General features: G+C 38.1%; 1 protein-coding gene across 2 annotated transcripts; it reads right to left on the bottom strand.

The window, feature by feature from the left end:
- Positions 1 to 733: 733 nt before the first annotated feature.
- On the bottom strand, positions 734 to 13,053 carry LOC133316232 (protein argonaute 10-like). 2 transcript variants are annotated; one of them, XM_061517958.1, is made up of 22 exons: positions 12,616 to 13,053; positions 12,161 to 12,369; positions 11,806 to 11,955; positions 11,568 to 11,701; positions 11,365 to 11,474; positions 11,165 to 11,271; positions 10,928 to 11,066; positions 10,726 to 10,842; positions 10,192 to 10,299; positions 10,023 to 10,094; positions 9,434 to 9,556; positions 9,182 to 9,341; positions 8,911 to 9,032; positions 8,433 to 8,570; positions 8,191 to 8,333; positions 8,010 to 8,072; positions 6,926 to 6,989; positions 6,704 to 6,839; positions 6,538 to 6,611; positions 1,142 to 1,268; positions 875 to 957; positions 734 to 844 (listed from the first exon to the last, which is right to left on the bottom strand). In XM_061517958.1, exons 1-22 carry the CDS (start codon positions 13,051 to 13,053, stop codon positions 761 to 763), a joined length of 2,901 nt encoding a protein of 966 aa, XP_061373942.1. In that variant the 3' UTR covers positions 734 to 760. The 2 variants fall into 2 exon arrangements, with proteins under 2 accessions (XP_061373942.1, XP_061373941.1); XM_061517957.1 differs by having other exon boundaries at positions 734 to 957.
- Between the last annotated feature and the right edge of the window lie 992 nt (positions 13,054 to 14,045).

The raw sequence follows: 14,045 nt of genomic DNA, 5'->3' as shown, positions 1-14,045 counted from the left end.
ACCTTACACTTGTGCCCACAAGTTCATTACTCATAAATTTTGGATCCGACATTGCATATATAATATGTCAAATTTTATCTTGGCATAACACTAATGGATTATGCACGTATGGCTAAGAAATGCAATTAATTACAATTGATATAAATTTGAGATGCAAATACATTATTTGAACAAATGGGATAGTAAATAAAACAAATGAATAAAATAAAATAAAATAAGAGCTGTGTGATGGTTTGCGAATTAATCTTGTGCATGTAGCCCTTTGGCATAACCAATATAATCATCATCTTTTATCTTCTAGTAGTTTTTAGTTGTTCATTTACATGGAGAGATGCCAATGAAATATTATACTAACTTAGCTCACTTTGTTTTAGCTAAGGTGGAGGATAAACATAAAACTTGTGAGAAAAACTTCCCCTCCTTCCTTTCAAAAGATGAAGTGGGAAATTTCTACCCTTCAACATCTGTAAAGACCTTTGGGCAAAATTTTCTACAAAGAAGATTGACACAGAATATTCTTTATAAAGCCAAATTTGAAAACATCTATAAAACCTAACTAATACTTCTAGGAATTCTAAACTAAGCCCCTAGAACTGTAATCAAGGATCTATCATGGAAAACCTTAAACCTCACCGCTATGCATGAACCTGCACAACTAATGTACAAGGTAATGTGAGGTTAACATTGCATTCCATGATTGTTTTCATTTTATCTAATGGCTTATCATCTATGATCTACCAATGCCAAGCCATTACGCAGTCTAACAGTAAAACATTACTCTCTTCACATTTTCTTTCAAGGCTGGCAATGGCTTGACACCACACTCTCCATTTACTCGTGTTCCCTTGGAACTATGACCGGCATTACCACCAACCGTAGAGCCATTCTCTTGCATATCTGGTTCCATATAGAAACGAGCTCGAAAGGCTGCTAAATGTGCATAATATGCTGGAGGAACTGCACAAGAAGAAAATCCAGCCAATTGAGTTTTAAATTGTTCAAAACAAGTTGAAATGAAGTGGAGCATTCCTTTCCTTTCTTTCATACAGGTTAAAGTTCAACATCACAGCTTCTTCAACTAGTCTCTTTAAGGATAAGCAAAAAACTGAAAAACTAAATATTAATCGAAAAATAGGCTTACCAACAGATACGGAGCGTGTACACCTGGCATATGTATAACAAAGATTGTTAGTCAAAGACTGAATTCCATCTGCTGTAAAGTTGTTTTCATCCCATAGAACATGATAATGAGCTGGCCGGCTAGTACCCTGCATGATATATAATAGAAACACAGTATCTTAGTTAAGGAAAATAAGAGATTTAGATTTTTCCAAGATATTAGTAAAGGGGATCCTAATTTTCACTGCCGGTTCATCTTTAATCCTCCCATGTTAAAATTAAACAAGTTCGTATCTATTAGAACCACAGTAAAGTGGGAAGGGCCAGAATCCTAAATTGCTAATAAAGATTTATATTTTCAAATCAGTGATATAAATTCTAGCTTTGCGGGAAAACCTTGAAAAGTATTCCTAGAACAAGACCAGGCTAGTGATTTTCAATAACATCACTTGAAAAAGGGTATTCTGATATATTTTAGAATTGTGAAATAATATGATACAAAGAGGTCTCTATTTATAGAGGCCAAAAACCCTAATTCTTGACCTAATGGGCTTGGCCCAATACAACAAATACTAATAATAATAAAAGATCTAATATTTACAACACTCCCCCTCAAGCTGAGGAATAGATATTTATCATTCCCAGCTTGCTAGTAAGTTCTTGAAATCTATCTGAAGGAAGTCCCTTTGTCAATAGATCAGCTAATTGACGCCCAGTGGGAATGTATGGAGTGGTAATCAACCCGCTATCAAGTTTCTCTTTGATGAAATGGCGGTCGACCTCAATATGTTTAGTCCGATCATGTTGAACTGGATTATGAGCTATACAAATAGCGGACTTATTATCACATAGCAGCTTCATAGGTCCCTCACATTTTATTTTGAGATCATCAAGTACAATTTTCAGCCACAGTAACTCACAAATGCCTTGAGCCATAGCTCGAAATTCAGCTTCTGCACTTGATCTGGCAACCACATCTTGTTTCTTACTTCTCCATGTCACCAAGTTACCGCAAAGAAACATGCAATAACCAGTGGTAGAACGACGGTCAGTCACGGATCCAGCATAATCAGCATCAGTGTAGACTTCTAAAGAGAGATTACCATCACGTCGGAATAACAATCCTTTACCAGGAGTAGCTTTAAGATACTGAAGAATTCTCTCTACTGCTTGCATGTGTTTCTCCTTTGGATCGTGCATAAACTGACTGACAACACTAACAACATAAGCTAGGTCTGGCCTAGTATGGGCCAGATATATCAATTTTCCAACTAGCCGTTGATATTGTCCTTTATCAACTGGAGGACTCTCCTCTTCAAAGCCTATCTTGTGATTCTGCTCAATAGGAGTATTAGAGGGTTTACACCCGAGCTTCCCTGCTTCTTTGAGAAGATCCAAAACATATTTCCTCTGACTGATAAAAATTCCTTTGTTTGAATGAGCTACTTCTATCCCTAGGAAATATCTTAGTTTCCCAAGGTCTTTGACTTCGAACTCAGAGGCAAGTCGTGTCTGCAGAATCTGTCTCTCCACAAAATCATCACCTGTGATAATAATATCATCAACATATACAAGGAGCACAGTAAGCTTCCCATTTTGGGAGTGCTTGAAGAAAAGAGTGTGATCTCCTTGACTCTGTCTATATCCTAAGGTCATCATAACCTTAGTAAACCTTCCAAACCAAGCACGAGGTGACTGTTTCAATCCATACAAGGCCTTTTTTAATCGACAAACTTTATTTTCCCCCTTCACAGAATCAAAACCAGGCGGGATTTCCATGTAGACTTCTTCTTCTAACTCACCATTGAGGAAAGCATTTTTCACATCAAATTGATTTATATCCCAATTGTAATGGGCAGCAAGGGACAACAAGATTCTCACTGTATTCATCTTTGCAACTGGAGCAAAGGTTTCTTCATAATCAATGCCATAGGTTTGAGTGTAACCTTTGGCGACTAATCGAGCCTTGTATCTCTCAAGAGTGCCATCAGAATTATATTTCAGGGCATAAACCCATCTGCACCCTACTGCTTTCTTTCCGTTGGGTCTATCAATAACCTCCCATGTTTTATTTTTCTCCAACGCATTCATCTCCTCTTGCATGGCTTGAGCCCAATTCCCATCTTTCAAAGCTTCATGTACTGATTTTGGGATTGAAGTAGAATCTAGTGCTGAAACAAAGCTTTTGTGCTGCACAGAAAGATTAGCAGAGGAAACAAAATGGGAGATAGGGTATTGAGTACAAGAGGGACAGGAAGAACAAGTTTTCTTGGAACAAGATCTTTTTCCTTTTCTTAAAGCAATGGGTAAATCATCTGAAGCAGTAGTAATGGGTAAGTCATTAGAAACAGTAGTAATGGGTAAGTCATCAGACGTATCAACATCATGATCAGAAATATGAGATTCAGGACTTACCAGTGGTTCAGACGATTGAGGTTGCTGTTGAGGCAATGTGGGCTGTTTCCTTCTTTGATATACCAATTCAGGTGTCACAATCTTCCGTATCTCTGGTGTATTTGATGTATCAGTCATAGGAGGATCAGTCACAGGAGGATCAGACATAGACACATTAGGAACAGGAACAAGAGGAAGAGACACTGACACAGGTGAAGAAGTAGACACTGAAGATTCAAAGAAGGAAGGTGATGAGTCTTCTGGTGAATTATTCTCCCCCTGAAGATGAGGACCTTGGAAAAAGGACTCAGATTCCTGAAATGTAACATCCATAGAAACAAAAAATTTCCGACTTCCAGGGTGATAGCACTTGTAGCCCTTCTTATCAGGAGCATAACCAAGGAAGACACATTTAAGAGCCCTAGGATCCAACTTACTGCGATGCTGTTTATGAATATGAACAAAGACAACACACCCAAACACTCGAGGAGGAAGACTTTGCAAAGTTGGAACAGAAGGAAAAAAAGAAGTCATGGAGTGAATAGGACTTACATGATCGAGAACCCGAGTGGGTAGACGATTGATCAAGAACGCTGCAGTAAGAATGGCATCTCCCCAATAGCATTTGGGTACATGTGTTTGAAACAGTAAGGCACGAGCAACTTCAAGAAGGTGACGATTTTTCCTTTCAGCAACCCCATTTTGTTGAGGGGTGTCTACACAAGTAAGTTCATGAATCATACCTTGATTTTGTATAAATTGGGAAAAAGAGTGATTGACATATTCAGTACCATTATCTGTCCTTAGTCTTTTGATATTTTTACAAAATTGAGTCTCAATCATTTTATAAAATTGAAAGAACAGTTGTGGTACCTCAGACTTTTCACGCATTAAGTAAACCCAAGTGACACGAGTGTAATCATCAATAAAAGAAACAAACCATTTATTTCCAGAAGAATGAGGGACCTTAGAAGGACCCCAAACATCAGAATGAATAAGATCAAAAGGTTCAACACTCTTAGTAATACTAGAAGGAAAAGACACACGATGATGCTTAGCAAATTCACAAACATCACAATGAAAAGACTCAACAGACTTAGACAAAAACAATGACGGGAATAAAGATTTGAGTAAACTAAATGGAGGATGACCTAAACGCTTATGATGCAGCCAAATTAAAGAATCAGCAGTTGATTGACCATGAGACATGAATGTGTGATCTATTACTTTATTTGCGGGAGATTGTGACACCAGATAGTACAGCCCACCTTGCTCTTTAGCACTACCAATCGTCTTCCCTGTGGCGAGATCCTGAAAAACACAATGGGTAGGGAAGAAGGTTACAGTACAATTCAAATCTTTTGTAATTTTGTGAATAGAAAGAAGATTCGTGGAGAGTTTAGGAACATGAAGAACATCCTTAAGATGTAAGGACTGCTGTAAGTTTATGTCACCAGAACCCGCAACTGATGTATGTGAGCCATCAGCTATGGATATTGTATGAGTTCCAATGGTATGATAAGAAATAAAGGAGTCAGCACAACAAGCCATATGATCAGTAGCACCAGAATCAACAACCCAAGAATGTTTAAAATCATTACATGAAGAAATGAAAGAATGAGTTTTGGAGCTCATACCAGTCATAGCCAAAGCACTAGTATCAGATGGCTTACTCAGATAATCAAGAATGGTTCGGAGTCGTTCCAACTCATCTGGACGAAATGCAGATTGGGTCTCATTAGGTGCAGGGGTTATTTCAGAAGAAGTAAAATGCGTTTGACCACGCATCCTTGCCATCTTTTCTAAGACAGTTTGTTTTCCATAAAGGCGAAAGCATAAATCCTTGATATGACCTGTTCTTTTACAATAAGAACACCATTGATCATTTCTCTTAGGTCTAGAAGAGGTACCATCATAAAATTTTGAAAAAGAACTCCTTTGAGAAGAGGCCATACTGCACAACAAATGGTCAAAGAAAAGCTCCAAGAAGCCACAAAATCACAAACAAATACTAAACAACGTCAGATCTGACCGGAACAGTAACACAGCGGCCGAAACAGTAACACAGTGACCGGAACAAATACCGGAACAAATACCAAACAACTCAGATCTGGTCGGAGGCAAGAAATTGGTGAAAGAACAAACTCCAAGAAGCCAAGAAATTCTGAAAAAAATACCAAACGATGTCCGATCAAAGTAGAGAGCACAGATCCAGAACCGGCTTGGAGAGACGATCAGAACCGTGGTGGTCTGCGGCCGAGAACCACCGTCACGCGTTGTCACGCGCCGGTGAAGCTGGCGGCGCGTGGGATTCACGCGCAGAGACAAGGGCGGCGCATGGAGGCGCGTCTGACCTCCGATGGTGCTGGGTTTTTCAGGCGAAGGTCGTCCGGCGAGCGCGATGGTTTCTGTGGCTGTTCGGAGTGAAGAATCCACCGGAAAAAGGTTACAATCGCGATGAACAGGTTCTGTACGGTGGTTCTGTACGTTGATTCTGTGAACGTTTGCTTCTGGTTGTGTAATAGACAAGAAAAAGAAAGAGGAACAGTGAAACAATGGTCTTCTCGGTCCAAGAGGTCCCCGGAAAAAAAATTTCCGGTGGCGGCTGATGGCAGCGAGAGACGTGAAAAAGAATAGAAAGGTTTCGTAGGCGCGGAAGCAGAGCCCTCTGGATCGAGAGCTCTGATACCAACTTGAAAAAGGGTATTCTGATATATTTTAGAATTGTGAAATAATATGATACAAAGAGGTCTCTATTTATAGAGACCAAAAACCCTAATTCTTGACCTAATGGGCTTGGCCCAATACAACAAATACTAATAATAATAAAAGACCTAATATTTACAACAACATCTAATAATAGACATATGGAAAACAAACAAAAAAAACATTTTATTGATACTTTCCTCACTCTCCCTCAAATTTTGACAGTTATCAACTGTGATAACATGTTTCTTTTCATAATCAATCATCATTCATAATCATAAACCCTGGTATAGAATGTAGAAAAAAACTATCTTTTACCTGGATGCCGGCATGACTACAGAGATAAAAATCAAATTCTGTTGGATGACAGATTTTAGTATCAACAACAGTCCCTGAAAAATTATTTAAAACAATCATTTTAAAAGCAAAGAATGATTCAGAAATGCGTTTCTGTATATAAGCATTTCAGGAATGTTCAACTTACCAGGCAATATATTCCCACTCTTATCTGTACTGTTCCTGTCCCTGTGGTTGTTTGCAAATAACCGAGTATGATGTCTTTTTTGTACAACTATGAATGTAACTGGAGGCTGATAGTTTGGTTCTAAGGAAGCACATGCCTGCATAGATTTTGCTTCTCAGAACATATTTGTTTTGAAAAAGACTTGATATAAATGTAAGGTGAGAGTAAACAAATCACTCTGACCTTCCGGATCGCATCCAACTCATAAAGTAAAACTTGGTAAAACTGCCCTTCACTTACACCATCCCTGTTCACATTTCACAGTTAATATACTGAAGACTAACACTTTCATCAAACTAGAATTTTTCAGAGAGCCACGGTCCTATAACATATGTAAAGAACCTTGGGATACACCACCCCAAAAGCTAGCTCAAAGGGTAGGAGTGCCCAAGGCCTTATAAACTCCACATTAGTTGGCTCATATAACTAACGTGAGACTATATATCTCAACACGCCCCCTCACACAAGAGCCCATTGGGCTTGAAGAGTGGAAGATGCAACAGGCCCAGCCTACCTGTGCTAAGAAAGTTCACAAGAGAAAGTGGGAAAGTGGGGGGCGGCGAGGCTCTGACTTGTGACCTTATAGTCACTTAAGCTCTAATACCATGTAAAGAACCATTTCATCCAAAAGCTTAAGCTGTTGAGTGAGGCTACATTAATGGTTTTATATATCTCAACACGCCCCCTCACACGAAAGCCCACTGGGCTTAAAGGGTGGACAATACACAGGCCCACCTACCTGTGCGAAGAAAGAAATTCCAATACAAAGAAAATGGGGGGCAGTGAGGTTCGAACCCGGTACACCGAGGCTCTGACTTGTGACCTTATAGTCACTCAAGCTCTGGTACCATGTAAAAAACCTTGGGATACACCACCCCAAAAGCTAGCTCAAAGGGTGGGAGTGCCCAAGGCCTTATAAACTCCACATTAGTTGGCTCATACAACCAATGTGGGACTATATATCTCAACAACATATTACATGCATGAAACTAGGATTTTGATTTGAATGAAATATGCCTCAAATGTATGGAGAAATTAGACTGTATCTAGCATCTCAATGGTGCTGAGATTCCTAATGGCATACTCCTCGTAAGGCTAAAGGTATGCATATTGTAGTATGTTTAGTAAAATTCTATTGAAACCAATGCCAAGTTATCAAACAACCAATCCAACAAAGGTACAGTTCAATTTTAACCTTGTAAAATTTTTGTTATAAAAGTTTACAACATGCATTATAGATCTTGCATCATAAATTAAACATAAGGACCTGTAAAATATAATCCGTAGTGGCTTTTGTCCCGTTGCCTTTCTAAAGGAAACCAGTAAATCTCTGCACAAAACAGGACAAATGAAAACAAAATACTGAGATCTAATGCAAAGGAATCCTATCATACAACAACCTAGAACAACATTCAGAATTGGAAAAGTTAAATTCATATTACTATTACCGGATCATGCCACCGCTAACTGTGCCACGAACAGGATCATGCCAAGTTTTGTACAAATCTTGTATAAGTTCCTGTCTATGAGCTTGAGCGCACACTAATCCGGCATATTTTGTCACTTCGGGCCAGTCCTGGGACGCTACTACCTATAGATTGGGCAAAGCATATCAGTTTCCAAAACCCTCAATGTCCATTGCAATGTTTAAAAAAAAAAAATATAAAGATAAAATATATTAGATAAATACAGCTGCTATGGAGGGGCTAGAGTCTTCTCCATTTTCAGGGTGGGTAACATCTGCTCCAAAAATTATGGTTGGTATGTCACTGACCAATGGTATTCTGCAGCTTACAGCATCAAGAAGAACAGTGTTTCTACCTCCCATCTGCATCAAGAAATGGGTAAATGACCACTACTTAGTTATTGGAATCATTTCTCAGAAGTGACAGCAACTTTGACATGAATTTCAGAAAGCAGGGCAGTCTACACTGGCTAAAGAAAGATAAAATAACATAAGTTGGCCAATCCTAGGGGTGACTCTAGCTTGATTTGGCCAATAATTTCTAACCAGTGCCCATGAAATTGTTTAAAAACTGAGGCCATCCATGCAATAATGAAGAAAAAATGGACAGGGCATTGTCTAACAATCAATAGAATTTCATAGTAGACCTCAAACTACGTTTTATTCTGGAATTGCAGTTTCATGTGACTGAGAGCAAACAAACCTTAACATTGATCTTCAGAGACACATTAGCCAAGTACTGTTTAGTGATTTTAAAGACATGCTTTGTCAGACAGCATTGTGAAATTAAACCAAGGTCAGTCTCACAAATACGCTTTAGATCACCTGAAAACAAAAGATGTTTAAATGAAAATTCTGCATTATAACTCAACGTATCTTCTATGTTCTATCAACTCAAGCAAATAGTCATCAGTGATTAAGACCATACCACAATCTTGTGGAATTATAACTTATAGTCAACCCATGTGGCTTACCATAGAGAGACCCATTATTGTCCGGCAAGATTGCTAACAAAAGCTCTAAATCCTTTCCTTTAGTTTTGTTCGCTGACACATGGTAAACATGCTTCAAAGCTTTCTCCACTTGCTCAGGCTTGGCATTGTAGATGGGGATAATAGGCTCTGGATTAAATTCCTACAGGAAAAAAGTCTTGTTACTTATCACAAAATTTTATTTCCACACTTTAAACATGGAAAAAAACAATACCAAAATAGATTGATAACTACCATGCCAGATATTTGACACATTTGAGCAAGCTCATTGCAAAACGTGCGAGCAACGCTATCTTGCACACTCCGCGAAAAATTTATGCATGCCCACCGGCTAACGGTCATTCCATTAATCATTTTCTGGTCATTCAAGAATTAGGAGACAAAAAGATCAGTACTGCAAGCTGTATCTAAGAAAATCTCTCTAGACCAAACAAGAATAGCAGATACCTTTGAATTTCATAACTTCAATTAAATTGAAGTCATGTTTATAAAGGGCTTTCAACAATAACACCCACTCTTATAAAAAACAGACCAGTTGTCAAAAGACTTCTGTTATTATATTTATTACATAAATCCGGTTAACCAGTTTAACCAATGACCTATTGACCCGATACCTCGGCTGACTCAATGACTAGTCCAAGGTTGATAACATTGGTGTATGTTTAGAACATGACTATTAATTAAAAAATATATGAAGTATGTCTAAGCTATATCAATATAACAATTTTATAACCAAAATTATTTTAAACCGGAGAATTGGGTGACATCAGTTGCATTTCATAACTGTAGGAGAGCAGATAAATGTAATGTCAGAGTACCATACCTTGTTCATCATATTCCACTGACCAACCTGGGGTAAACAGTTCTTTTCTTTCCCACTTTCGTGATATTTAAGCTGCAGTCAGAAGTGCTACAAATCAATAAATAATAGGAAAAAGACATTATATTTTCAGTATATGACAGCCAGATCTTCAGAAGGAGAAGCACATTACCCAAGGGGCAGGAAGAATTCGTGCTTCAACAGAAGCTAGCTTTTCACTGATTTTAATCCCAAACTCCTTTGCATAAGGATCTTGATCGTAAGCATTCTGTTGAATGGTCTGTTTTATGACCCCAACCCCACCACGCAAAAGTAAAATAAAAAAACGAATCATTAATATGAAGGCCCAATACTATCAGGCAGCCAAGAATATACATATATATAGACACACACACACACGTTATAGTTGAATGCACTTTTCCTTAATAGATGTAATTCAAGGTTTCATTGGTCACACAAGACCTACATAAGTTTTGAATCATTGTCTAAACATTCCAATTACTACATTGTCATACACGTGATGACTAGAAGATAAATTTGCTAAGTACTTTTGCAAAGAGTCATGAAAATAAATAGTAACTTAATGAACCTTCATTTCCTAATTGTTCTGCAATCAGATATCAGTATAATCCTTAAACAAAAGGGCAAGGGTGGGCAGTTGCTAAATTTTTACTTGTTTTTATTGTGAAGGTTTAATATTGAATACCCGTAAAATGTCATTTTCCCGATCGCGAGGTCTCTGGCAAGTAACTTTCAATAGAGCAGTAATTTGCTTCTCATTCAATCTTTTTGTATAACGTTGCCCTTCAACAATTTTGCAGGCCTGGAGAACCAGAAGCACATAAGAATAAACAAAATCATTATGAGGAAGTTGAGTGGTTACTTCAATTACCAGGAACTTCCCCTACCTCCATAGGTAAATAGTTAGCCTTCTTTTGGTTTCCTACTTGAAGGCAAGGAAGGTGAGTATTTTGAATAGTGAAACCATACATCTCTTGGAAGTATTCAACTACTGACTTCATAGTTGAGTTCTCATCAACAGGAAACCTAATGGAATACATCTTCATTATTAAGTGATTTAATGGAAAATCATTATAACTTCTTTGAAATTTAGTAGGAAGAGACCAGAAAGAAAAACAACTTACACAAGTTCTCTTGTTGGTTGAGAAGTCAACCCTGAAACACGATATTTTCTTCTTACACTTCCTCTGTGTGTTACTTCAACTTTAACTCCTCTAAGGGCTTTCTTAATCTGTCAGACATCAAAAAGTAGCTCTGTAAATTGACCAATATTGACAACATAAAACATAAATTAGCAAGTTCTGACCATATGATCACTAAGTACCTTAATGCGATCAGCATCCGATAATGGCCTCGACAACACATCCTTTCCTAATAGCTGGCCAACAAATTCTACTACTGGAAGAGGCTCCATGAACGCAGCAGATGCCATATCTATGAAATGCAAGAACAGGATGAAGAGAAATGAAAAGTTGTATTTTACTATCATTAAACTACTTACATTATACAATCATGTTAGCAATATACCAATATTGAGGGAAAGGCCCATCTGAGTAGGCCTTATGCTCTGGTAAAATCCACACCATGACTCCAATCCCTCTCCGAGACGCTGTGGCGTTCTAATATCAGGTGAAAAGAAGGACCTCCCAATGGGGCAATACCTTTAGAAAATGCAGCTTTTGTAAGATACACAAAGAACTTAAGCATCACAGTTTCACTCAATTATTATTTCTTGAAATTTAAAAGTTCAAATGACTAATACTACCTCTTATTTGATAGTTCTCTTAGTACAATGTCAAGAATTTGAATAGCCTCTTGTGGTGCATCAGCACGCTTACCAGCTAAAAACTGGCCCAAGTGGTGCAAGTTTGCCCGAGCAACAAACTTGATCACCACCCTATACTCTCTTTCCCTTCTGAAAAATGGTAAAGTGTCAGTTGAAATTGAACTTATTCAAACACATCAAAACAATTCTTTTTTATCTTCTGGGATTTATTTCTCCATGCAATGATCTAGTGACAGCACAAAAAGAGAGTTTGTGTGTGTGTGTGTGTGGGTGGATGGGGAGAGAGAAGAAAAGACAAATGTTTTTAAAGTGATTATGGACAATAACTCCTTACTTGCTGCCATTAACTCCATCCCCTTCATCAACAAGTTTAACATTAAACTCTCTCCAGGTAAAGGGAAGTTGCCCTGCAGTGTAAAGACTTTTTCTGCCATCATATGCTGGAAGTCTCATCCCCAAGTCAGACTCTTTATACAGCCTCACAAGTTCAGCTATAATCGACCTGTTTACTGTTCTCGAAGCCACTTCTGGGGATATAGTAACCTTCAAAATAAAGCAACGCATAATGGTATTAAATTTACGCAAAAAGAAACAATAGGAACAATAGCCTCATAAATGGCACTACAAGAAATGCACTGCAAAAGCAGAACCCCTATATGAGGAAAATCACAGGATGAAATTAAATGCATGCTGCCATAGAGGGCCCAATCGTTGTGCCACTCAGAGAATCCAATTTAATTACTTTATCAGTAGAGTGATAAGTGATAACTACCAAGGAAAGGATCTTACATCATATTGGTTCAAGTCCTTGTCTGGTAACTCTGCAAAGAAATGGTTAGCCTTCACAACGCATTTTGTCCCAACTTGTCCATAACCAGGCCTACGGGCAAAGCTCAAAGACTTGCTTGAAGTAGGAAAACCCACATCTATGTCACCAGAGATGCAGCCATTTTCAACATTTCCATTTGCAGTACTTGTTACAGTGCAGGGCCTGCAACTGGGTCTCATCAAAACATCTCCTTGATCAGATTTTCTACCACTTCTACCCCTTCTTCTTCCCTTGTTCCTCGGGTGAGGTGAAATTTGGCTATGATTTTCTTGTGGCGGTGGACCTTTGCCATTTTGGGCAGCTTTAGGTGCCTTCTTAGCTGGATTCATGGGGTTTTGCAAATGGGTTTTGATCACTAGGTGTTGTTCTGAGCTTTCTTTCATCTGCCTCACTGGCATGTTGTCCTTCTCTGTTGATGAGTACTTACTCTTACTGGAATGTGAATGTGTATACACAAAAGCACCCTTGTCAAATGTGACAAGCTTCAGCAAAAACCAATCTATACCCTTTTAGCTTTGGCTTATTATATCTGCCAAACAGCACCAAATGTTTCAGCTGAGAATACGGAAACAAAGATGAAAAGTTTCATTAAGTTGGCACAATGAGTGGTGATCACTGTACATTGATGAGAACACTCAATGGTTTGATGTATGAAGTCAAAAAAATTTAAAATAAAAATGATGGGGGTGAAACTGAAAATGGCATTGTTTAACAATACAAGCATTACCATTCTTTTGCAAAACTGAAAACCCAAACTTTTTACCCTTGTTTCAGCAAGAAAATCCAAAAATGGTTATGGTAGTAGAAGGACAGAACCATAGAGCGAAATAAGGCAACAAAAAGTAAATTTTGACAAAAACATCTTCTACCCTCTTACTTGAAAATGGAAAGGTTGGGAGACAAGGAAGTCTCAATGCGAATTTGCAGTTCAAGACATTAGCTGTGCAACACGAAATATCACAAAGAGCAAAAGACAAAAAGCAAACAAGAAACCATTTCGATTGTTCTGTGAGCAAGCCCAATAACCATGAGCAAGGAAGAGAAGAAATAATAATAAAATGTGATTAGACATTTGGAAAACCCAGAAGATAAAATCAGTTCCTTATAGGCTTGTCCCCTACCAAAAATTGAAAATTTCCAAGACGACGAACAGATACAGCCACATAAGAACACTAAATAAAACAATAAAATAATGTATGGATTGTGAAGACAAACTATCATGAAATTGAGAAGAAGAAGAAAAAAAACAACCAGAAGAAAACAAAAAATCAAAGGAAAGAATGCTAACTCTGTAAGCAAAATGCTCTCTATTAAATGTAAATCCAACAACCAACAAGGTCACTCAACCAGTGACCATGACCATGAAAATGGAGAAACAAATGTGAAGGAA

Source organism: Gastrolobium bilobum, unplaced genomic scaffold (assembly GCF_033153095.1).
Source record: "Gastrolobium bilobum isolate Gb01-03AN ecotype WA unplaced genomic scaffold, APGP_CSIRO_Gbil_v1 utg7242, whole genome shotgun sequence".
In the NCBI taxonomy this organism is placed as follows: domain Eukaryota; kingdom Viridiplantae; phylum Streptophyta; class Magnoliopsida; order Fabales; family Fabaceae; genus Gastrolobium; species Gastrolobium bilobum.
Note: the sequence above shows the minus strand (reverse complement) of the source record. Positions and strands in the feature narration are given on the sequence as shown.